Below are 26,150 nucleotides of genomic sequence, written 5' to 3'. Positions count from 1 at the left end.
AGCTTTTTTCCTGTAACACCACTTTTAGTCTCTCTCATTAACACCTTGGTGCAATGAAAACAGGCCCAAACTAACATGTGTACAGGGATCATATCATAGCAACACCTACAAAAACAAAAAAAAAGCAGCACAGACTTACCTTGTAACTGCTTGAACCTTCCTTCTAACTGGTTATAGTTGTACGGCGCCTGAGCTGCGTATCCTGGGGACAACGGCCCGGGCATACCAGTTGATTTTTGTAATTCCATTTATAGGTAACACGTGAACCGCAGCATAAAGGAACCACAGGTATCTCTACGATACATCCAAGTAAACCTCAGCTTTCCCAGTAGTTTGGCTTCAGTCCCTAGAGAAAATGCGCTCAACTGAGCCCTAAGTAAATAACAGCTCCGGTTCAAAATCCAGCCGTGTGGGTGGGCGGTAAATTGTCTGTAACAGATTCAAACTTAAAGCACCACGCCGTTGTTTCTTTCTCCCCTGCTCGGCTTAAACGCAACTCTCAAGTGCTCCAAACCAGTGTCAAAAGCTTGCTTGGCTCCTCAAGCGAAGGCAAGCCTGCGATTCGGCCCAGAGCACGGGCAGCACGGAGCCACGCGTCGCCGTCCTCACCAGTGCGTGTCCCGGGAGACGCGTACACACCTCAGACCTTCCTGCTGTTTGTAATATCATCGGCAGCCGCCCGGCCGCGGGCTGATGTCACTCCATTACCATACAGCACGGAGGAGGAAAGGAAGGCTGTACCAAGGGCGAAGGGGCGGCGGAGCAGGGGAAGGAAGGGCAGGATGGCTCATGTGAAGCCGCAGCAAGCTCTTCCGCCCCGGGAGGCGAGGGGGGCAGCAGGGTCCCCAGCCCGCTGCTCCCAGCACCCGGCGGTGGTATCGTCCTGCCGGTGGAATTACAATCTTTTGTGGAGAGCCTCATGTAACGGAAAAGTCTCAGATTACTATCGCGTGAAAAGGAGGGCGCTTTATTTACCTGTTTGCTGGGAGAGGTGCCACAGGCAGGCAGACGGCAGCGCTCACTGGGGATTTAGCAACGGGCGAGGAGGGGAGGCGGGAGGATGTACGCTCCAGCACACCGGGAACAAGTCAGAGCTTTGTCAAAAGGTTCCTGAAACGGCCAATTCCTGTCGCTTCATTTTAGGTCACTCGTCAATATTGAGGATTTTGACAACTCCTATGTCTGCGGCTCCTTGTTCCTTTATCAGCATGCTGGGTATTACTGCAAGATTAATGGTTGCCCGGGCTATGCACTGGAGGGGGAGGGCTGTAACATAAATAAGGGTGCCTTGCCCCTGACTGGCACCCGAACACCCTGCTGTAATATAAATGTGCACAACAGCAGCAGCAGGGCGAGGCACTAGACTTCAGTTACTGCAGATGGTATTAAACAGAGGATGTCAGTTTTCCCTGAGGGGCCTGAGCTCCTGGATCTCACTTAAGCATAAGTGAAATTAAAAGGTGAATTCCACCTTCATATTCTCAGTATGTTGCATTTGCCTGTTCATCTTTAAAACTGCTGATAATAGTCACACAAATATTTTCTTTTCTTGCACTTCCAAATTCCTTTCCAACCGAATCCACGTTCTTCTTGCACTTCCAAATTCCTTTCCAACCGAATCCATGTTCTCTTCTTCTCTCACTCTATCCCCTCATTAAACATTTAAAAATGTTCCCCTTGTTTTGATACTGTAATTTCATAGGTTTTTAGTCACATAGTAACTTACGTGGGGGCAATTTCTGTGGGAGAAACTCAGTCCACTCCCACTGACTTGCTACAGCCCTAGCTCCTGCTAGGATAAGGTGGAAATTCAGCCATTACCAACACAACAGGGAACACACGTGCAAGAAGTCCAACCACGAACACTGCTAATTTAGAGAGAAGTGATGGAAGTCCACACTTCCCAACTGAAGTTGGGATTTCCAAAAACACATGGACTGTTGAAGATTCCTGGCACATCGCTCCCGTGATCATAACTACACTCAGAATACTTATGGCTTTCAACTATATTGAATGTTTCCTATTATGTTGATATACCTTTACTAGCGTATATCAGTGAACCCCTTTATATGAATATAACTGTATTTACACAAGACTTTTGGTGCTACAGCAGACCTCAAGTAGAGCCTAAAACTCTTTTGAAAGTTGGCCTTCAACTTTTTCAGCACTATCTACACTTGTGCCACTAAAGACAATTCGACTGCCCACACTAGATTTTGCATCATTGGCAAAGAAAATGATTGTTGGCGGGGGCAGCTGGAACGTCGCTGGGCAGGGGGACCCAGATCCTGCAGCTTGTACCCTAGAAGCAGTTTGCAAGGGAAGGGGGGTCTGAGGAAGACCCCCGGCAGGCTGCTGCTTTCCAGACAACAACACGTTGATGTGTCACGGCAGTCCCCCTTTCCTCCTAAACCTTCCCCTGACAATCTGTGTGTTGCTGGCTGTCCCTCCAGCACGCAGGGACCCACTGCAGTTGTGGCCATGGGGGATTTCCAGGCTGGGGGGTGGGAGGGAAGAAGGACAACAGAAAAATTGACAGGAAAGGCTCCAAAATTTACAGGAACAGAGCTCAGTCAACCGAGCCATTAATATACAAATGCGAACTTGCCCAAAGCTCAAGGAGCATGTTTTACCCAACACACAAGTACAGGCTTATTTCCATCACAAAATTTTTTTTCCTGCAGCTCTCTACCAACGGCAGCTTCTGCCTGCAACGCCTGACCTGTGTTATAATTAAAGGAAACCCTTCCCCTGGAGAGCAGGCAGGCAGCCAGGCCCTACCTGCAGGCATATCAGCTCATTGCTGTCCCTCCTTGAGCAAACAGGTGTTGCTATGTGAGCTCAGAAGGTAGAACTAAAGTCCAAGTGACTGACGGGAGAGCTGGAGCATTTTTAACGCCATGGAGGCCATAAATCAGGAGACAGGTACTCTTCCCGAGCTGAACGCCTTCCCAACAGCTTTGGCAGGGGACACACTAATGCACATGGCCGTTATTAAAAAGATCACTAAGTAAAATATTACAAAAGCAAAGCATTAAAAACTAAAAATAATCATTTGGCTTTAATAAACATTAATTTAATAAACATTAACACCACATATACACAGTTGCACTTCAGATTGTCCCTTGTGGGACAACTGAATCTGGTAAGCTGAAGATTCCCAAGAAATACTGAACAAAAGCTGTGGTTTGAGGTTTTTTTGTTCATGTCTCCATTCCGTGTGTTGTCCCCCCCCTCCCCCAGTTCTGGCCTGCTCAGCAGCACTAAAAGCTACCTTAAAAAGAGCAGGAATTGCAGCAGGTACAGAGCAGCGCAGCCTACCTGGCACACAGGGGGAAACGCAAAGGGAAAGAATCTGTGTTTAAACTGAGCTTATTTTGTTTGAGGTTTGAAAAACAGAGACCCAAGACCCTGACACGTTGTGGAGAACTCGGCAGCACTCCCTGTGAAATTCTGACCTCACAGCTGCCATCCAGACCGGCATTTGGGCTGAAGAACAGGTCCCCAGACACCAGATGTGACAGACTTTGTTAATGATGGTACCAGCTCCCGGGGACGGCCCGTATCACCAGGTGCTGCTGGCTCCTCTGCCGAAGCATCACTGCTGCTCTGCTGGGCCCCGGCACACACTGTGAAGGCTCCACTTCACAGGTTGGTGGTAATTCAGCAGGAAGAGCAAAGCAAAATGGGGATCTGTCTGTATTTGTGAAACTCTACACTGTACGTAGCAAGGCTTCTCAAGAAGGGGCGTTCTGCCAGTCCCCATTTCTAATGCATTCAATCCTAATACATTCATTTGTTGTTGACTCCAAATTAGCAAACCTGAGACCTGTTTACTGCCACTATGCAGCAATGTACAGAATTGATTACACATGCAAAGCCCTTTCTTATACCTGGTTTCTACTTCTTTTCACTGTTTCCCTAATTATTAGACTAAGCCCTTGACCAGACTAATTAGATAATATGTTATGGAGGAGAATAATACTTTGAAGGCCATTGGTAACTTTTAGCACCAGTCCAAGTGTAACTTGACGGCTAATTACATTGTTGGAGAAAAATAAGGGTCAAATCATATATTTAGTATTTCAGGGAGGAAGGGTTTCGTTGGGTTTTTTTCCCCCTTCTGAATTTTGTTCTCACTTTTCTCCCAGAGCTGTGAAATAATTTTTGCTTGCATCCTTTGTATTGTGCCTCTCCCATAGTACTTGACTAGTAATGATGGCTTGTGTTATTTGTGTACTTGTTAAGAGCAAATCCAAACGCAAAGGATGATCCACTTAACCATAAGGCAAAGTGCGCCTTAGTTGACATGACCAGAGCTTCGCAAAGCCTCAAGGAGAACAAGAGGTTGATTACAGTAATAATATTAATGTACAAATAACATCTGGAGGCAACTGCTTACCCCAGAACAGAAAAGGACCTGTCCCAGGATCTGTGTTCACATCTGCTGCTGAATGAGTTCCTACCACAAAGGAAAACACTAACGTTTGTAAGGAAGAAACTAATGTTAGATTTAGTGAAGTTACCATCCAAATTCCTAACTGTCAACGTTTCTAAGACTGAACAAAACTATTGCTTTTCTCAGCCAAAAGAAATCCCTTTTAAAAAAAAAAAATCCTCAAAAAAAGTATAGACAAAAAATCCTCTAAGAAATTCCAGGCTAAGGGTCCCGTTCATAACTCTTTTGCAGAAGATGACTGCTCAGTGTGCAGCTCTACTATTACTCACACAACCCCACTAGCATTTGTAATAGCTAGAAATTCCCTGAAAACCTCATCCATCCATCAGTATACACTATCTTCCACTAATAAAGTCAACCAATATAGACTGGCTTTACTAGGTAGCAATGAAGATTGTACGTGCAGTGGATGCCCAAAAAAGGCCCACCCTCGAAATACATTCAACTTCATGCATATGTAAAAAAAAAAACAAGAAAGCAATGCACAAAATGTTCCCTGGGTACCATGAAATACACGCATGCTTTATGCTGTTGTGTTCTGAAAGAAAGATGCGATTTTACAGCTCCATGAAAGACAATTATCTTTCTAATGGGAAACAGAATATATACCAGGGCTTATAATAATTATGAATCTGGTTAATCATCACCCTTGTCTTTCCTCTTTACTCTTATTTGCTCTTGTAAATTCTCTAGTTGGTGACTAACTAAAAAAAAATTACAAGATAAAAAGGATGAGTTATTAATCTAAAATGCCACAGAAATCACATAACATTTGCTCTTGTGCTGAAAGAGGGTAAAGTTCTTACACATCCCCTCCACGGAATAGCTAGGAACTGACAACTCGTAATCAGGTTTGCCTTTTTTCTTCTGCTGACACCCCCCCACGCTATCTACATAGTAAAACCACAATCTCTCCCTATATACGCAATAGAGTAAAGAAAGATGGGGTTTGCTGTGGATTGCTCTAGAATGGTTATTTTTATCATATTTGACAATTTGCATGACATTGATCCTGAAGAGTTAGGTCTTCTCTACCTCTAGTTCATATCTAATATGCTGGAGCACAGAGAGAAGCAGCTCACACACTAAGCAGAAATTAACACGCCAAATTAATTACCTTTTCTGCAGCTATTAGTGGGAACAGAACCATTCATCTTATAAGCCTGCCATTTCCTGCAATACTTAGCCACTCTCTCAGAAGAAAGTGAAATAAATAGAAACAAAACAAGAGATCTGCTCTTAAGTAATATTTCTATTTCATAAAGTATTTCAATTTTTCTGTTTAAAGGGGATTTTAGGTCAGTGGCAAACACCAAGGCATTTGGTCCTCCAAGTCTCATCCAGGTATATTCTCTGTGACTCACACAGGCGTGGGAGAGCCAACCCAATCAAAACGTAAGGGAAAGGGGCAGATTAAAAAGCAAGAGACAAGGATTTTTATTACACAAGGATCTGTTCACATGTGTTCCTTTCGCCATGTCCAGGCTCCGCACCGAGTCCCAGGCACAAACCAGCTTTGGGCTCAAGATAAATCTGTATATTGTGACGTCTGAGACCAAAGCAGCACAAAACCGTTGAGAATCTTTTTACAAATCAGGCCAGAATATCAATTTATTACTGAAACTGGGTCAATTCCACTTGGTTTCAGGTTTCAGTTTACACAAGTCCCAGATTAACAGGAAAGTTGACATGACTTTTGTAACAGCGTGTCCTTGCTTACTGCGGCAGTGGAAGACTCGCCAGGAGAGCCTGCAGCAGAGAGCTGTATGAGCCACTCGAGCCTGGAAAAAATCATGGTTTGTGTTGGTTTGCATTTGAGTCCAAATGAGTTCTTCCAAACCGTACTGCTTCCCATGCTCCATCAACTCATGGGAGCAGGGAAGGCATCTCTGAAAACCTGTAACAGCTACATTCACAGGTTTTGTTCATAGCCCATGAAATGCACTTGGTCTGCTGCCTGACTTAGATGAATAACCCTTAAAAAGTCTATTAAAATAATGCATGGTACACAGGTATGCACTCAATTTAGGCACTTCCTGTGACATTTTGGCATGAAAGCACTTGTGATTTTCATCCAGAAAATAATTTTTACGGGTTTTTTAATGTGCTTTTTTAGAAGCTGGAATTATTTTCATTGCCTCTCCCTCTTTTCATTCTCTGAATTGCATCTATGTTTATACATAGGAGAGAGAGATTCCCACCTTCATTTTAATTTTCCTCCTCTTGCACCATTTTCTTTTTTTTCCAGTTTGACCATGAACACAGAAGATGCAGTGTTGCTACACCATAATCACTGAGGCATGAAAACTCAATCTCCTGACCAAAATGGAAATTGGGTGAAAACAACAAGTAGAACAGGCTGATCTTTACAAATCTCCATAAGCCAGAGTATTTATTTCTACTATTTCCTTTGCTTCACATAGACAGAACAAAAAAGCATACAAACTATTCCAGTTGTGACCACCACATTCACATGTGGTCAGTTTAGGGGTGAGGAATAAAAAAGTACCTCTCCATTTTGCCAGTTCCCTAACTGGAAGAGTTTGAGCCCCGAAATTAGAAACCTCTGAAGTTAACTGGGCTCCCTACAGAATTTTAGATCCTCTTATACCTAAGCAACAAAGTTCCAGAAAAGCTGAGGTAGTACAGGCTTAGTGCTGATCCTGTAGTACATTTAAAATGAAAGACAACGAAAATATAGGAAAAAAAAAAATGTTGGAAGGTTACTTTTTCAAAAAACAACATACTAGATGCAGAGACATGAGCTGAAAGCCTTATTTTAAAAGCCAACATAAGAGACATCTGTTTGCTTATTTCAAAAAATTCTTCTTTCATCAAATCTCACCCACACAACCTCCCCATCTAGGAATTGCCTATCTCTGCAGAAGAGCTTTGTGATCAATTGACAAGTCTCAAACTTATGAAGCTATTATTCCAGACCAAACCACATTTCATTTTTACATAATGTACAGAATATATAAATACAATAATATATCATACACTTACATGTACAAACACTGCCTACATTTGACACCCATCCACCTTAAAGGCTTCATAACATTTAAAGGAAGCAAAACTTAAAAAAAATCATTGTACAACATACACATAGAAAGCAGCTGGCAAAAAAATAGTATTGTTTGCATTGCTCACTAGAAGAGTTAAAAATTCTTAGGAAGAATGCTAGGAACTAAAAAAGCGGAACTTGGAAGTGGACTTTCATCATCCTTTCTACTTGTCTGGTCGTCATCCCTGTTACTGGTCATTTTGCCTCCACCCCCATCAAGGCAATTTGTCTCAAGGCAATCTGGGTTTATATCTCTCCAGGATATTACCTCAAGATAAGAATCAAAGCTCTGATCTGAGAGAATTATTTCATCACTAGTCTTTCCCCATTAGAAGAGCTCCAAGGTTAACAAAAATTAGTAAACATTTTTTAATCCTGTATTGAATTTTGCTTTGCAGTATGCTCTGCTAGACATTATTTACACTTCAGGGAGTGCGTTCATGCAGTATCCAAGCAACAAATTGCAGATTTGGCTGAATAAATAAAATAAATACAGAAACATCGCTAGCTAGATGCTAAAGACATGAGATGAGAACATTCTCTTCTGCATACGCATTTTTTGTGAAAATACTTAATTATAAGCTTACAACTAGGTTTTGAAATGCAACTCCAGCCAGCCTCATCCTTGATAAAAATAATACATTTTTTAAAAAATTATTGTCATTATTGGCACATTGTTTTTAGATATTTTGCTGAGTCACTAACGGAAAGGATTACTTGTTTATAGAAACCATCTCATAATTTCAACGAAGGCTCGTTACTAGTTATCCCATGGTTTCTGCGTATTAAATATCCCCAAAAGACTGATTCCAACAAAAAAAGAATACTATAGTCTTCAGCCTTCAGGTTTCCCACTACAGGTCAGATTCCCAGCTGTAAGTCAGCATGGTCTCACAGAAGCTGAGGGAGAATGTCTGGCAATCTGGCTGGTAGGTCTCCTCCTAAATCACCAACTTCAGCATGATTTTATGCCAGCTCTACTATTGCACCTGGCTTAACCTCCATGGAGTTAGTGAGAGCTCTCTCACAGTAGGTATTTTTCCTTTCTTTGAGCAGCTGGTGCAGCCAGAGTGTTTTACTCTCCTTCACAAATCCTACCCTGCCTCTCCCGGCTGGGCTTGCCTGTCCCTGCTTCAGCTGATGCAGAACGCTGCATCTCACTCATCTCGGCGTCGTGGGCAGCCAAAAGCACATCCCCCGGTGCTTTTACTCTTTCCTGATGCCATGGTGATGAACAGATGATGAAAACTAAAATAGACAGGAGAGAGCTGTGCTCTGCCAGACTGGAAAGGAAAGCATAGTTCTCATCTAAAAAAAAAAAAATCAGTGCAAGTAAGCAAGCACACTATGAAAGCGCAGTGCCCATGTGTCTAATCCCCAGGTACGATAAAGGAGATTTACCTGCTTTCAGGATTACCCTCATGGGTATTTCACTGGTAATATCCTAAAAGCAGATGCACGTATGCACGCACACACACAGAGTCAGCACACATATATCAATTTTATATATTCTTCCTCTAGGTACAGATGGCTTTTTATAATTGATCACTTCTTAACTACAGTACAGAATTCTCTTCTATCTTCTTTTGCTGAATTACTGAATTCCTGTCCAAGCACAGCCCGCCCTTTGTGGCTAAGGGCTGGTGTATGTCTGGAGTTCTCCCCAAGAAGCTGGTATGGTACCTGTACTCCCATCCAGGAGCTTAATGCACAGGAATCCAAAGATCGATCAATACAGGCTCATTTGCTGACAAGGCGCTGGGCTCTCCCATCTACGTCCAACACAATATTGCTTAGTCTTGAAAGAATTTAATCAGAGATGTAAAATCACCACAGCTGTCAGACTTTCCAGGGTGGGGCTGCCAGCAACTTCTCCTACCCTGCTCCCTCTCCAAAGGAGCAAAAAGCCTATTTTTCCAGTTCCACTTGTCCTGCCTGAGCAATGTGTGCTGGGTTACAGTTATTCACCAGGACGCAATCACTTTCATGCCTCACTCTGTTATTAAGGAATCATAAATACTAACCGTGAAGCAGACAAGCATGTATGATTCCAGAAAATTGTGACATTCACCAGTACTTTTTCTCAAAAGCCTGGTTCTATACTCAGGAAGCTACATTGGACCACGGGTCCAGTATCTAATCAGACTACAAAGAATCTGACTTACACCTCCACATAGTTTGCACACTACTTGTTTGATTCTGAAAAGATCAAACCCACAACTATGCATAACTGGTACCAGAACCCATGTTACTGTAGCAACGAGATACAAAGGACCTCTGTACCAAACTACATTTCAGATGGGACATCACTGAATACAAGCTGTTCACCTTTACTTGAAAATTATTTTATGTACCGCAGGCATAAAGTGACACTTCTTCTGGTGTCGGTCTACAGATGATCTTTAAAATAAAAATGCTAAGAGCAAAATCTTATTTATTGTCTGGTTTTTGCTATTTGCTTTAGAAACAGTTCTCCACCAGCAACTGTAAAAATGAACACGTTAATCAACAGCAACAGACAAGCTAAGCTTTTTTCTTGTTTTCTGATAAGAGCACAGCGTTTATCAGTCATCAGAGCCAGCACTGCAGGTGACATGCTGTAAGTACAGCAGCTTCTCTGCTGCCATGCTTTCTCCCGTGATGCCTGCTTGACACAGAACATGCAAAATGATACTCCCGTTTTTAACCAGAATCCGTAGGAGACTGGTGTTACGTACTGCAGCTTGGAAACAACAGCAGAGAAATCATTCCAGAAGGAATGCATTGGGTGAGGCTGGCATTTGGAAAATCTTTTGCTGAAATAATTCCATAAGCTTTTACCTGAGTAAAATAAGATTTTTCAAAATCAGCCCTTCTGTACTGCCCAGAGTAAGTCTGCATTAGGCCTTTGGCTGCTAAACGAAACCCCTGACTAATAACCAGCACTGCCACACCAGCGCTGAGAAGATGCATCTGCAGTTTCAGTGCTGTGAGGTTTTTATTTCTGTTTAGTGTCAAATGAATCCTTCACCTGCCCTTCAGACTTGATTTACAAGCACCAATATACTGCTGAGTTCCCTTTCCTTAACCACTGTAATTAAAATTAGTGCATTGCTTTTTCAAGTCCCAGATAGCTCAGGTATTAGATATTCATGAAATGTACTGCAAGAGATTATTCTCAGTATGTTCTTTCAAAGCCAAGAATAAACCAAAGGCTTGTTCTGTTAAGCTCTAAATAATTTTACTATGTCTTTTTTTATTGACTTGATACCTGAAATTTCACTCTGTGCAGATTTTGTCTCTCTTTAGTGTATACTCAGAGTGAAACAGTAGAAACTTTGCTATGAGAGACAGGCTGGAGAGCAGGGACGAGCAGATGCATGATACCTGAAGAGCACTACAGGGGGGATCTATCTTTTTTTGCTATTTTGGGAGGTCATTTTGCTGACTTTTTGCAGTGGAGACATGGGGGGAATGGCTCAAATATCAGGGCCAAAATGCTAACTAGCCCCACATGGTAGCCAGCACTTTCCCACTGCAAGTTTTCCCTCTTTTTTATCCTTAAGAAATTGATATTTCGCTATATTAAAAACAAAAGGTTTTTAGTACTATAAGCTCAGTAACAATTTTGACGTTTTTGCCCTTTGTTTCTGGGAGAATTTAAGTTACTGGCATGAATTAGAAGCCTAGTTTCTCTTTGTGCAATAGGGACAACTAAGGAAAGCTGCAAGACAAATGCAGTCTTCTTACTTGTATGCCCCTGCAAGGTCCATGAACCCTGTGACATGCAACGCTAGGAAGTGTCCTGACCTATGCACAGTCACCTAGGTGGAGCTGAAAAAGGAACACGCAGCTTTATCTGCCCTTTGCTAAGAAGATATGCCTCTGTTATTTCATAAACTTTGAAACTATTTTTAATTCATATGCCAGACAGCTGAGTCACAGACCTTCTGGGCAACTCAGGTGAACCCAGAGGACAAAACGGCAAAACACAAATGAGCTGAAAATCAAATAACTTTAGTCAAGCATTTTTTAATATTTGATAACCTCCAAAATGTTCCATTTCTTCAGTTAGCTTTCTCATGCTACCTGAAAACAGCATCTCGGACAAGAAACACGGTATATCTGAATGTCACAGTCCCAGACCGAGTGTGAAAAATTCTGCTGAACAACCAAACTGTTTCTTAAGGCTTCCTTAAGAGCTCTATGTGCCCAGGTGCTGCACAGCAAATCTTGTTAGCTAATGGTCCTTGACAGACGAAATCCAACACCTGAGGATTTGTGAGTGAAGAAGTTTGCACAAACATGATACCTTTTTGGCTTCTACAGAGCAGGCAGAATTACCTGGTCTTCCAGCAAGACCTTCTAAAGAACCACAGAGAACAAGGACAGGTGAAAGATTATTTCCTACAGCGGGATATCTTACTTTGCGAAGTAGAGATCAGTTACCTTCTTCTCGTATCAGTTGCAGAGTGAGTTGGTTCAACTTGAATGGCAACCAATCTGGTTGCATATCCCTTCAAATCTGAATTGTGATTGAAAGCTGAGTTCCCAGATGATTTACTTGTTTTAAACTGAAACAATCCTTCACTTTCTGGTTTTCACAGTATACAGACCACTTTAAAAATACCGGTTGTCAGCTGCTGTGATGACTACAGAGCTTTTCTGCTACTATTATATTATACCTGCTTTAACTGAGGTTTTCTCCAATACACTGTCCGTTCTGATCACAGATTATTCTGACCACCATCTCCTGCTTTGCTCTTTAAATATTTCAGCATCCTGTTGGAACATGGGCACACTATGATTCTTTCTAGAATAGAGTATCAGACTCTGGCTACAGAACTCACTTCTTGCCTACCCATTACCTACCTTTACCTTAAAGGACACAAGTTTCATTTAAATTACAGTAAACTAGATTCAATACAAGATGGAAGCTTCATAGAAGAGGCACTTCACAACTTGTTGAAGAATGTGGGCAGAAGATGCTTGCACCAACAGAAAGATTCACGTTGAGTACACAGCCATTAGCCAGGCAGTGTAAAACGCCTATGGCTGTTTTACTTGGGTTTTGAAACCTTTCATTCTATGACAAGGAGATAAGGATACACACGCATTTCATAAACTGCAAGATATTGACAGGCTTTTAATTTATCTTGTCACTTAAATGAAGGGCACACAGAAAGAGCTGGGCATCCACAGGCAGTGTTCAGATACAACTAATCTAGGACCTCTGGGAAGAAAACCGCTGTTGTCAGAAGACGGCGAATCTTGAAGGTGTAGGAAGATGTTCGTGCCCGTGAAGAGTCAGTGCTCATCTAAGTCAGACTGGAGTGTTAACTCAGTGAACCTGAGCCCTGCAGGTGGTACACAACTACTTCTGCTTCAGAGAGCAGCGAAATTCACCTAAAGGAAGTAATGGTGCAATAGACAGGTTTTAGAGCCCAGAAGAGCCTCTTGATATCATCTAGCGTGGCTTTGTATGCAGTACCAGCCACAGGATCTCACAGTCGTTACCACATCTGGTCCTGTGACAGGCAGCTGAATTAGAGTACACCTTTCCAGACAGAAAAAGCCTGTCTCAGTGTAAAGATTACAATGACAGAGACTATCGCTATCCCAGCTCCAGGCTGCAAGCTGACTTCTCTAGCTGTTACAAACCTGGAAGTGCCTGTCTCTCTGAGGAGATCTCAGAGATTACCCACACAGGCAGCATATCCAAAAATACACGTTGAACAGTAACAGGAGACCCATGGCTCAGCCTTTAACTATAACCTTTGATTTGCAACACAAACCTCTCTTCGTTCCTCTCTCCTTGCATTACGATTAGGCTTTCAAGCTGTGCTGCAGCAGTGCAGCATGCTAAGCCAAATTTTGGCAGCACACAGCATTCTCAACCCTAACAGTAGAGAATTACAGGTATGAAACATACCAAATTAAAATAGCTACAATTAACGCTTATTAAGAAAACAAATAAATACATCATAGTCTGGGAAAATGTTTGACTATGCATCTGAATCGAATCTTCAGCAAAATTATTTGCTTTGACGTCAGTATTTGTTTTAGGCTATCTAAATAATTCAAGGACTTTCCTTACATTACTTCTCCTTGAAATAAGAGTTCCATGTGTACTACTCTGCTTGCCACAGAATTAAGTGGAACAACTAACTGCAGCAAAGGCTAGATCTGGGATCCAAATGGGACTAATGAGCTTTGTACCAAAAGCACTTCCCACCCAAGGAATATATTATAACCTACAACCATGAAGGTGGCAGGAGTAAAATACAATTTCTTTCTCAAACAAGATCAAACTATTAAAAAAAACCTAAACAAGTCAAGATTCTTCTCATCTACCACCAAAGGCATCAGTCAGGCTGCTTCTGACCCCACTCAGCACAGCCCCATTTGAGGGCAGGCATTTTACCTGTAATTCCAAATGCATGCTGTGATGAGAACTGCTGTAATTAAAAGTCTTCTAAAGATAGCAAAATTCAACACGCATCCTTTCTGGGTGCAGTTCCATTAAGTCGATAAGATTACTGGCCTCAGTAAGGAGTTATATGATCTGCTGTCTGCCCACCTGCCTGAACTACTTCATTTCCCTGTTGCTCAGCTCCAAACCTGATCCTGCCCTGTGCCCGGCACGTCAAGGTGTTCTGCATCTAATGCATTCCCACAGCCAGCATCAAGGGGGGAAAGGGCAGGCTGTGCTCTGGGGTCAGTCCCATTGGAATCACAAATGAAACAAATGATACCTTTGTCTCAGTACAGTTAATTTAATAAACCCGTTTCAACACATTTTATAACGTGTTGGATTTAAAAAGGTCCTTGAAACTAAGATTTCACTAGCAGAAAGCTCAGTGTATTTAGAGCTGTTTTCCATGCTTACAGTACGTCCCATGGCACTGAGCAATTTTGTTCAGAGGTCAGGAATGTGGGCATGCTACCATACGAGTCAGGAAATCATTTACAGAATGCAGAAAAATGGCTTTGCAGGGCAGTGCCTCAGAGCTGAAAGGACATGACAGTCTCCTTGCTGCATAAACAAATTTAGTTAATGTACAGCCTCTAATACGCAATAATAAAATGTTTTTCTAAAAATACTGATTTCATTTACACAAAAAAAAATCAAATTTCATTTCTCTGCTGATGAGAGTGTAATTCAGCAGAAACTGTCACATATTTCAGAAGGTCTGCTTCTTAAGAAAAATTTGTAGTTTCTGTTGCCATTTAGTAAATAATGCAGTCTCCACACACCACATTCCTCCATTTCAGGACAGGTGAGATGTTTTGAACACTTGCAAATGAAGATATTTTGAAGCAGAATTTTGTTATCCTTCTGATTTTTTCCAAATCTGGAAATCAACATCATTGCCAATCACAGAAACCCAATCAAAATAATTTGAATACACAGCCAAAACAGTTAATATCTGAGAGACTGATGAAGTGGGAAACAGTCACTACAACCTTCTAATTAAAAAAAAAAAATATAAAAATACACAGATTAAATTTCTGCTTTTCTGTGCTTACACCAAAGAAGTCTCCGTAGTAAATCTGAACAGCAAAACGTCAGATAGGAGGACATCCTGCAAAGCAACGCGAGACCATCACGTCCCACTGATGTCAATAGACAAAACTATCTCAAAAAAAGGTTGGTCAAACTGCACTTGACCTCAGGAAAATTTCAGCTCGAGTTTACTGACAAGGTGCAGGCACAGACAGAAGCCCATACTCTGACAGACAAGCGTCAGAGTTTTGGTCGTGTGATCAGAGCTTACCAGCTAGGGCCTTGATGCGGGATCGTTCAAACAGTCGAGCAGAACTATTTTCATTGTCCCAGTCATCGACGTCCCAGCGGTTGTTGACATCGCTGTACTGCTGTTGGATTTCAATATTGTCATAATCTGTCGCTACTGTTGTCGTCATCCTGAGTCTTCTTAACCTAGTCTCACCATCAGATTCTTCTTAAAAACCTCTGCAAAAGAAAAATACATAACAATAATTTAGACAATGTACATATATTGGAAGAAAGTAGTAAAATTTAAGCTCAAGACTTTGCCTTTCAAAAATCAATTACTTTCACTCAAAGCCTGTGACCAGTCATGGGAATTTATTTATGAACTACTCCAGACAAATACAACGACCCGATGCATTGCTTTGAACCCTCCCTAGCAACAAAATGGTAGCCCACCAACGCAGCTCTTTACATGAGGTTCTCCTCTTTCAGGCAGTCGGATACTGTTAGCATATTCATACTGTTGTCCAATCAGAATTTGCATGTACTTAGCAGCACTAAATATAAAAGCTCCTAACACCTCCTCAAGGGGAGGAGGAGGAAGGTTATAAATGGCTGCGAAATGAGGGGCTGTGAGCACAGATCCAAAGCTCTCCGCATCACCGGGACGGAAGCAGCAGCTGTGTTGCATCCTCCATAACCCAAAGCCTCCAAAACCAGTGATCCAAGAGACACAAGAGCTGACCCTGAAGAGCAAACACACAATTCACCTTTATAAAAATAGAATAGTTATAGAAATCACAGAATCTTCTAGGTTGGAAGGGACCTCAAAGATCATCTTGTCCAACCGTCAACCCAACTGACAAAAATAGACACCCACACAACAAACAAGGAGCATCATCACTAAACCAGACCTCCCAGCACTACATCAACCCGTCTTTTGAACACCTCCAGGGATGGGGCCTCAACCCCCTCCCTGGGCAGCCCATTCCAATGCCTGACAACCCTTTCAGTGAAAAAATTTTTCCTAATATCCAGAACACAGTTAAACGTTTGGGAAAGGGGGTTTTAACAAAAATGGTCACACTAAAGGCAGTACCCGAGAAAAATCTCTTAATTTTGTGGATCAGTGGGCAAAGAGGGGACAACCCACCCTCTGCTGGTCCGGCATCTGGTGCCACCTACTGACGCCGGGGAGCAGGGCCCGGCACCGCATCCCTGCTCCCGCAGCCCTGTCCCACCGCATCCCTGTCCCACCGCATCCCTGCTCCCGCAGCCCTGTCCCACCGCAGCCCTGTCCCACCGCAGCCCTGTCCCACCGCAGCCCTGCCCGAGGGAGAAGGGACGGACTGACAGCCTGCGTGCAGTCCAAACGGTGGGGAGACCCTGCAGCTGACACAAACCCAGCTCACAGGGCAAAAACAACACATTTACTGTCACTGCTTGCACGCTCGAGAAGAATTCGTTTTCCACACGGTCCCAGGATAAAAAGGCCAGTTTGATTTTCTTTTATTCCCCACCGCAGATGAGGAGGTTCCTCATAAATTTACTTGCAAAGTACTCCCTTTATTTTCTTTTTTTTTGCACAGAAAGGGGAAACGAGCCACACTTGGGGTTTTTACCCAATAAGCTGTTACCGGAGCCCATTTGTGAGAGATTCAACCTTGACAAGAAGAAACTATTTGAGTTATGGTAAGCTGCCAACAGACTGAAAGAATATTAAAAAAAACCCTTGCTCTGGGAAAGGTCTTTAAAATTATTGTCCCTTGCACAAGCCTAGGCTGACATTTTCCAGCAGGGAGCTCTGGTGATGGAGCTTCCTCGGCAGGAATCTGCTGCTGTGAACAAACAAAAGAACGGAGCAAAGACGGGGGAAAGGATGAAGTCCCACCTGAAACATTCTGCACAGCATTCACCACCTGATACTCATCTGCTATCAAGCCTGGAAAAAATGCTCCCATTGATTCCTGTACCCAGGCAGAAATCCGGGTTAATTCCAATAAAATCCATGGAGCAACCATGGTATAAACAATGAGTGGAATCAGGCTGTTCTACAGCACCAGTTTCAATCTTTTCAGCTTTCTGTATTCAAAAGCCCAGTGAAGAGGAGGAGATATGCCACTGGAAAAGCAGCAGCTCAAACTCTACAAATGAAAGCAGAGAACTTAGAAACAGGATGCATATATAATATATGCATATATCATATTATATATGAATATATAATTCAGTATAGATGCTACAAGCTGGCAGATTTCATTCATTTCTGTATCATCTGTGTTTACATGTACACATAACTGGATCCAGAATAAATTCAACTATAACTTGTGCTTTATCACTTCTCTTACCCTTCCTGAGCACCACACAAGCAAAATATATCCCAGATAAAGTTAAATTGAGCATGAAATGGGCCTCTTATTCAACACCTATAGGGCTGGAAATCTTGCATCCTTGTTCTGATTCTGTAAAGATGGTAAAAGCAAAAGCAGTGCCTCTTTCACTGGCTGACATCAAGCTCCCTTTGCTGAGGTGTGGCTCAGTGACACAGGGACAACACAGAGGGGTAGCAGACACACGCTACAGTGATGAAAACAACTACCTTGCAGCAAAGCACTTCTGTGGTGAGGATAATACAACTCAATCTTAACTGAAATAAGTGGCCCAGCCTTCTTCTGAAGGCAGACCCAGCTACTTAATGTGTAACCACCACCTTCAGCCTGTCTTGAAAAAAAATTTTCTTAGGACTCCTGGTGCAGCTCTTGTCCAGCAAAGCCCCCTGATGCCTCTGGGAACAGGGAGCTCCAGCAACTCTCCAGCAACTCCAGCTGGAGCTCTATCAACACGAGCTCCAGCAGAAAGGTCCAGGTTTCTTACTACAGAAATGGAGGTCCTGCAAATGGGCTGAGCTACAAAAGCAAATCTTGTTTCTAAGTTATGGGTGTCTCTATTTGACAAATGGAAACACCAACACTGTCTGCAGCTGCCCAGAGAGTGAAGAGTAAAAATGTTGGAGAAATTTTCTGCAGCTCTTAATGCAGATGAGTTCACTATTAATGACCTCAAGTGAGATGTCAGACATAAAATTAGCCCTGCAGTTGAAAGACATAAGCTGAAAAAAAAGTGTGTCTATAACATATGCCTAAATGTAACATATATTTATATATTCATTTTAAGCTCAACATGTTACTTGCACTAGCTGCTGCTCGATACCATAATTATATTTGGTCAGGCCTCTTCAGCTGGATGATTTCAACAAGTACTTTGTGAGTACAGATTTGTTTCATTAACTGTGCAGTCAGCACAAAGCAGGAGACAGTTGCATTGTGTGCCATTAGCTCACTGCAGCACTCTCCACTCAGGCGCAAAGCGCCCACTAACACCCCTGCAAGAATTCACTATAGAATATGTAGCACAAGCAGAAAGCACAGGGACAGAAGGAAAGCCTGTGCCCGAGCAGGAACAACCTTTGTAATTTAAACATCCTGGCCTGGCTTTAAGCTGAAATGCCAACCTAATAAAGGAACAATGTTTTCTTTGGAGAGCCAAATGTAACATGAATTTCAACTGTCAACAACCAGAGCAGTCTTAATACAGACAACTCCAAGCCAACCCATTCTCAGAATATGACAAATACAAACCTACTCGTAACAAGGCATTTTAGAAATGGAAGGTCCTAACTTCATTACTGTTCACAATTCAGATATGGACTCTAGGTAGCCCTCATAAAGGGCTTAAAAACAGAGAACAGGCACTGGGATTGCTCAGCTAGTCCACGTCCTCCAAAAATTACATGCCAGCACTGTGTGCACCTGGGCCTTGGGAGACATTAGAAGGTAATTAGAGGGATAAGCAAGCACATGGGTGAACTAATAAATAGCATGCAACTGCTCCACTCCCAAAGTACTCAGCACAGACTCGCCACCATGGGCAAAGAAAGGTTTTGTAAATTTGAAAACTTCTATCGTAATTGATAAAATATAACACTGTATTGCCTTCTGCAGTTGATACAATACTAGAAGACCTCATGAAACTAAAGAGATCAAACCATCTAATTTCAAAGCATTCTTTAAAATATATTGCATAATTTGAGGGCGGGGGGGTTGGCATTATCTTCAAAAAGAAGAAATGGCTTGAAGAAAGAATCAGCTACCAGGAAGAGCATTTTCTCAGACAATTTTCAAAGGCAATATCCAGGGGTCAGACCTTTTGTATTTACTTTCATAAATAAACCAGATTCTGCTCCGTTTGTTTCTCAGATAATAGAAAATAAACAGTTTTATTCAGACCATCTGAAGAATGAGTTCATTTAAAAAAAAAATCCTTGGCTACTTTTAAATGCAATAACGCAATTCACAAAACAGGCTAAGACTATAATCACTGAAATTCTGCCATAACCACACATCTGGAATTACTTCTTAATAGTTATATTACTTTAAAGCAAACATTATTTTTTCAAGAGTTACTATTCTTCCATGAAACAATGTAAACTGTAGTTAGTTTCATGTTACTCTTACTATCTAAGAATTGTCAAGAGGTTTTTATGATGTTATGATTGAAGAAAATATATTTTGAGCTGCAATCCTCAAATGGTCTAATTACTTATGTAAATAGTCTATTCCCTGTCTAATGGACAGTCCAACCTATTGCACTTTTTCTGTTAGTTAAGATAAATTGTGTACGACTGTGGCTGAGAGGACTGAAAATGGGATATGGACACTTCCATCTCCAGGTTACAGACTACGTGGCCCAGGAACAAGTATGAGCACAACCATTGGAATAAAAGAAATGTTTTCTCTCTATTTCCTATGTATCAGATATGTACATCAAAGACACCAAAATTACAAACCACCTCCTTTCTGGTAGCTCTCTCTGAAACCAAGGCTGGATGAGCACAGGAATCAATTCAATTACCCTTTTTGCAGGACATCCACCTCCAGGTGCTTTCACTCCCAGTCTGTACTGCATTTCTCCCACTGATGACTTGGTCTAGGGTAATTAGTCCAACTCTTTTGCAACAAATTCACTTTAGAGGAAAATCTAGTTCAGGTGTTATACTCACTTAGCCTGAAGTCTGAGGAGCTGTTTTCCAGCCTGTCTCCATGCCCAGCCCGGAGACCATCACTTTGTACGATGCAACACTGTCTTTAGAGAAAGAAGCTTCCCCTGTCCTGACAGGGCATCATGGACAATCACTTACATTTTGGTTTGTTGTTTCAGCTGCTAAACCAATTGTAAAATAATTGAAGTACTAATATGGCAAGGCTTTAACTCCCTTGACCTCCAATATCCTCTCTCTCTCATGTGAAGGGCCTGGCTCCCAATCCCATCTTTCCTTCAACAAAAAGAACAAAACTTTTTCTGTGTTTTCCAACCCAAGAGCACTCCGTGTATTTTGTTTCTGCTTTCCTGCTTGTTGCCTGAGTCAACCCACTTTCTGGTGCTGGCTCCTCTGGCCGTCTGCGCTGTGGGACGTGGAGGCTGAAGCTGAAAGCACCCTGAAAGGTCACAGGAAAGGGGCGGACAGGCAGTGCTACTGGGAAGTCAAATGCCACAATCAGCATGTAGGGCACAGACACTTGAGGAATGCACAAAGCAAGACTGAAGCCTCTTTATTCCCAATGAAGGCTGGAAAAGCGTGCAAAGGTCATCAGAATCATGCAGCCCATCCTCCAGGAGTGAGGTCTACTTCCCACACCTCAGACAACCCATCACTTGAAAAACAGCAACCATGGAGTTAAAAGTGGCTTACAGGATCATATTCTTCTTCTGAAGTCCCCAGGATATCACACTCTAGCTGGGAGACTGGTATGTATTACCTAAGCATTGAAACAACTTCAAAAAGCATTTGCGCCGTTCGCTGTAAACAAAAATACAGCTCACTGTACTGGAAACCCAAGTGTTTCCAGCAGGGGTGACTGTCACACACCCATGATCAACATGTGCAATACACAAGACAAAGATTCAAACTGGTTCAGCAAATACAGTGCTTACAACTAGGCACCCAGCATCCCAGCCAAGAGCACAGAGGAAATGATGATGACTGAAAAAAGTTAGCTGGTAAACATGAACAAAATCTCTATTTCCAACCTTTCCATTCCAGCAAGGACCATTAAAATCTTCTAATCTGATTCTCTCCACATTTAAAGCTATAAAATGTCACCCAGTTTCTCATCCATTACCCAGCAAATCTGGATTCCAACACTTTTTTTGTGAAAACTCTAGAATAAATTAATTGATATGCAGGGTCCAAATTTGTACTCTGTAATCTGAAGTAGCTTCAACCAGCTCAGGATCCAATCCGTAATATGCCAACATTATTTGAAAGGCTTCCTAAAATCAAAAAGGAGGGGGAAACTTCATACTGGTTTCATCCGAGATCAGACACATAATAGGAGCTGTGAGGTGAGATGCTCTGGGTTCCTACATTTCCCTATGGACCATCCCAGATTACATATTGCCTCTAATGAACCTCCAGAGAAGCCCATGCCCCTCCATCAACTATATACAAACCATGAAAAGACTAAGCCAGAAAAAAAGTGAGACATTTTAGGTAGAAAGTGGCAGGTTTCTGAAAGAAGTTAACAAAGAGGAGTACAAAAATCAAGCAGAATGGAACATTACCACACATAAAACTTACGGGTGGGGAAAACACTGAATCCCTTCTGGGACTGCCCTTCCTTTTCCCCTCATCACTTGAAGAATGTAAAAGAAACACATTTTGTAAGGGGAAGGAGGTGGAGAGGACTCTGGTAATCAGCCGTTTGCACACTTCTAGTGAGTGGTATTCTTCCATCTCTACTGAAAGGGAAAGTCTACGAGGATCCAGGCCGAAACTGGATGGTGGCACCAATTTACACACAGAGGCACAGAACACACATGAGGATTGTGTTAATAAAACTCCACATACTGTGAGTGCTAGTCCCAGGCTTAAAGAATACAACCTCCTTATTCAGTTTTTAAGCAAAACAAGAGTACTCAACCTCTTTCCTCACGTACTTATACTTTTCCTTCAACGATCACTGCTGGGCAAGGTTTACACAAGCTGAGTCGAGGGCTAAATGCAATTTAGTAGTTTTACAAGAGTAAGGTTCAGCTCAAGTACATCCAAAATTAGTCCATGGCTGCTCAAGTGAGGTCCATGGATTAAATATGGCTTCACTCAATCTCACAAGCCACCTTTATACCCAATGTGACTGAAAGAAATGCACCTCAGCATCCAAAAACTCTTTTGTCTTGTGAAACATCAGCCAGGCATTTTCTAAAACCTGTCATCCTATTTACCACTTCTAATTAAGTGAATAAAGAAATTCCCATAGATTTCAACTTGCACAGCTCTTAGTCAACTGCTTTTAAAAAACACTTTCATCACCTTCACAGAGTCTTTCCTAAGTCAGTTAAAGACAGCCTGTTGAATTATCAGGATATCTGGGAGTGTCCTGCTATGCAAACGGCTTAGCTGGAAAAAACCTGGGGGACCAGCTCATCAGCTCTGCTCTACAGTTTCTCTCCCCACCTCCATACCTGCATCTATTATTTGTTAACTTCTATATCCCAGTTAATATGTCTCCCACCCATTTCCAGAAAAACCTGCATTTCTGTATAGGGTAAACCCATCCAGAAGATACCTTTAACAAAGCCTAGGCGCAATGAAAATATTCCCATGAAGTAAAATTCATAAGTTTTAAATAAATCTGCTAAATCTCCTATTCAAATTTTGCAGACTTGTTCTGGTGCTTGGCTATCCAAAACCAAATGCAGTTGGTCTCTTTGAAACTGAAAAGTGAAAAATGAGCAGCAAAATCAGTAACCTTATTCCAGACAGTGACTGGAATAGCATCCTGAATGTTGTTAGGGCTTTACAAGACAAGTAATACACGTTTGTGCACCTGTGTGTGCTGATCTGTGAGGTCATCTGTAACAAACAGTTGGCATGACAATACTTTTTCTGAGGAATATGACTGTCAGCAGGCCAAAAGCCCTTCAACATTTACAGCCTAGGTGCTTATTTTACTATAAAACACTTACAGAGAAAATTTATCCATGGAATTGCCTGAACGTTTTGATTAAAAAAACCCACAACATAATAGCAAAAACCCAACGGTAGTAAGTTGATATGAAGTGACTAAAAATATGAGTAGGCTGAATTAACAGTATGTCTGCCATATACACCACAAAGGGTGCTCATAGCAGTAAGCAGAATGAAATCAACAAGAGGAAATCAACTGGAGTTGAAATCAAACAGGGTCCCAGGTCAGCTCAGTCCCTTCCAGAATTATTGGAAGGACCTTTGTTACGTAGGCTCCTACCGTCAAGATAACCTTTATTCTGATACACACTTTAGCACAATTTGGACGTTTCATGGTTACAGCAGAAGAGACAAGGCAGTGAAAATTTGTCTGTCTCTGTATTTATGAATGGACACCTACCCCAGCAGATTTTGAGAGACGTGCCATGAAGATGGGACCTTGTTTCAAAGGAGCATTTAGATTTCAAACAACCTTGTTAAAATCTTGCCTCTGCATTTGACCCTTCTCAATCCTGATCAAAGAGCAAGGCAAAGGTGCGCTTTGCAAACGCCTCTAAAGAATCCAGCTGAAAGTACTCATGGATGCGGGATCTTTAAGCTAGTGAAGGGCATCTTGCCTTATGGCCTGGCAGGAAGAAAAGCTGACATATTTCAACAGATATCAACATGCTTCCAAAGAAACTACCAAAAAAATTCCTTCCACAGTCACTAGGAAGTTAAAGGACAATATTTAGTATTACCATGTTCTAGAAGCTATCTGTGGGTTGACCTTCACCAAAAGAATGTGAAAATATAGGACAATCGTCTACAGTGGTATTTACCTTTTTCCTCAGTGGAACAAAACAAAAAGCCTTTTTTAGTCTTTTTCAAGTGGTATGCAGAGCATAGTTCCAATGAAAACCAGTTACCCTTGGAAAGGAGTTTCCCATTTTCTGGGCTCTACTCTCTCATGACCCTGCTTATGAGAAACAGAGCACTGATCTTTGGAAACCAGCTGTGCATCAGTGAAGGACTGAAAACCGAGACGCTCCCACTGCCTGAAGTCTGTCAGGGATCACTGTCTGTGCTCAGAGTACACCAAAAACCTTAACACCTCAACCCTAGCCACAAGCCTCACTTGGCAGGAAGTCCCAGACAACCTGAATGCCCTCAGCGACAGGACTGTTTGTTTTGATAGTGCTCCAGAACCAGTGCTCCAGCAAACTGGCAGTGCCAGGTGGTACCCAGCCTGTTGCAGGCTGCTGAGAGTCATCATGGAAATGGCACCGGCTGAAGTATCTAGCTAGCTGGTAATCTAAAATGAAACATTCCTCAGTGAAAAATGTAAAACTCAGAAGTGACTTGCTCATTCAATAATTACTGTGATTGCCTATGTGTGACCATGCAATTTTTAGATGTAAGTTCACATCTGTTATATTAATTTGAACGAAGAGAGCTACAGCCAAGTCTCTGGGGATGGGAGAGAGACCAGAGATGCTGTGCAACGTGTCTTCATCAACCATAAAGCCAGAACAGGAGGTTTCTGCCTCACTTCTCACTCCTACCGAGAGGGTCTTATAACCCTGAATAACATTTGCAACAAGCACAACTGAGCCTGTCTCTGCGATGTGCAAATGCAAAAGCTAGCTCAAAGCTAGCTACAGTGGATTGACACACTTAAATCCACAAGCATATTCTTCCTCCTGTGGTCTCTCTCCGGGAACCTGAGATGCAATAGCTCTGACCTCCTTGCAGGAGAAGGGCTGCCAAGTCAACAGGCCCGAGGATTCAGCCCACCAGCTGCTGTCTCTCTTGTACTTTAATTTTCCCTCTCCGTTTCCGCACCCCACCCTTCCTAGCCTTGTAGGCTTGTATCTCTTCCAACTTCTTTGACAGTTAATAAATGTGCAGAGATGACTTTGCGACCGGAATCGTTAGAGGTCAGGAGTGTGGACCAAAGGTACAGCCTGTACAGAGAATACAAAACACTATTTCCCAGTGCTGTTGTCCAGCTACCGGAGTACTATAAACCTAACAGGCACAGAACAAAAAAGGGGGGGCAGCAAAGAATTACTTCTTAACCACAGTAACACTTCAAGCACTGAGATGTTTGATGAACAGAATCACAGAATCTTCTAGGTTGGAAGGGACCTTAAAGATCATCTTGTCCAACCGTCAACCTAACTGACAAAAATAGACACCCACACAACAAACAAGGAGCATCATCACTAAACCATCCCTCCCAGCACTACATCAACCCGTCTTTTGAACACCTCCAGGGATGGTGCCTCAACCACCTCCCTGGGCAGCCCATTCCAATGCCTGAGAACCCTTTCAGTGAAAAAATGTTTCCTAATATCCAGCCTAAACCTCCCCTGGTGCAACTTGAGGCCATTTCCTCTTGTCCTGTCGCCTGTGACTTGGGAGAAGAGACCGACCCCCACCTCTCTACACCCTCCTTTCAGGGAGTTGCAGAGAGCAATAAGGTCTGGAACAAAAGGAGAATACAACAGGGTATAACAGCTACCTCGAGCTGCAGAAAGAACTCTATAGGACCTGGCTACCATGCTCCAAGGGATTTGGATGAATGTCCAGGCTTACTTGTGAGGGGGGAAAGGGCAACATACAGGTTCCAGCCCAATCAACATATATTGCAGCTGTAGATGAGTAGGGGTGAAGCAGAGCCTCTGCCCAGGCTCTCTGCCATCTTCCTTCCCCTGGATCCCCACGCTCCCAGTTTCCTTCCCACAGGGAGGAGGATGTGATGCCCACCCGGGTCATGCTGCAATGCTGACCTGGGCACAGCCAGGAGAAGACACAGCCGTGGGAGGCTGAGCACACTCATGGCTCAACAATCCAGGGGTGTCTGAGGGAGAGGACACAAACCAGAGAGCGGGCTCAAACCGCTGTA

At 42.6% G+C, this 26,150-nt stretch overlaps 1 protein-coding gene across 4 annotated transcripts in view; it reads right to left on the bottom strand.

Annotated features, from left to right (window-relative positions):
• SPTBN1 (spectrin, beta, non-erythrocytic 1) overlaps window positions 1-26,150 on the bottom strand; it is a 137,745-nt gene that overhangs the window by 80,098 nt on the left and 31,497 nt on the right. Inside the window, exon 2 of one of the 4 annotated variants that reach the window (XM_014962415.1) lies at window positions 15,281-15,477. In XM_014962415.1, coding sequence (XP_014817901.1) covers window positions 15,281-15,428 — 148 coding nt within the window. In that variant the 5' untranslated portion in view covers window positions 15,429-15,477. Of the gene's footprint in view, window positions 1-139; window positions 540-15,280; window positions 15,481-26,150 lie in introns of those variants that run through there. The other 3 variants (XM_014962416.1, XM_014962417.1, XM_014962418.1) reach the window with 3 other exon arrangements.

The sequence above is a fragment of the Calidris pugnax genome, unplaced genomic scaffold, assembly GCF_001431845.1.
Source record: "Calidris pugnax isolate Ruff unplaced genomic scaffold, ASM143184v1 scaffold147, whole genome shotgun sequence".
Lineage (NCBI taxonomy): Eukaryota > Metazoa > Chordata > Aves > Charadriiformes > Scolopacidae > Calidris > Calidris pugnax.
Note: the sequence above shows the minus strand (reverse complement) of the source record. Positions and strands in the feature narration are given on the sequence as shown.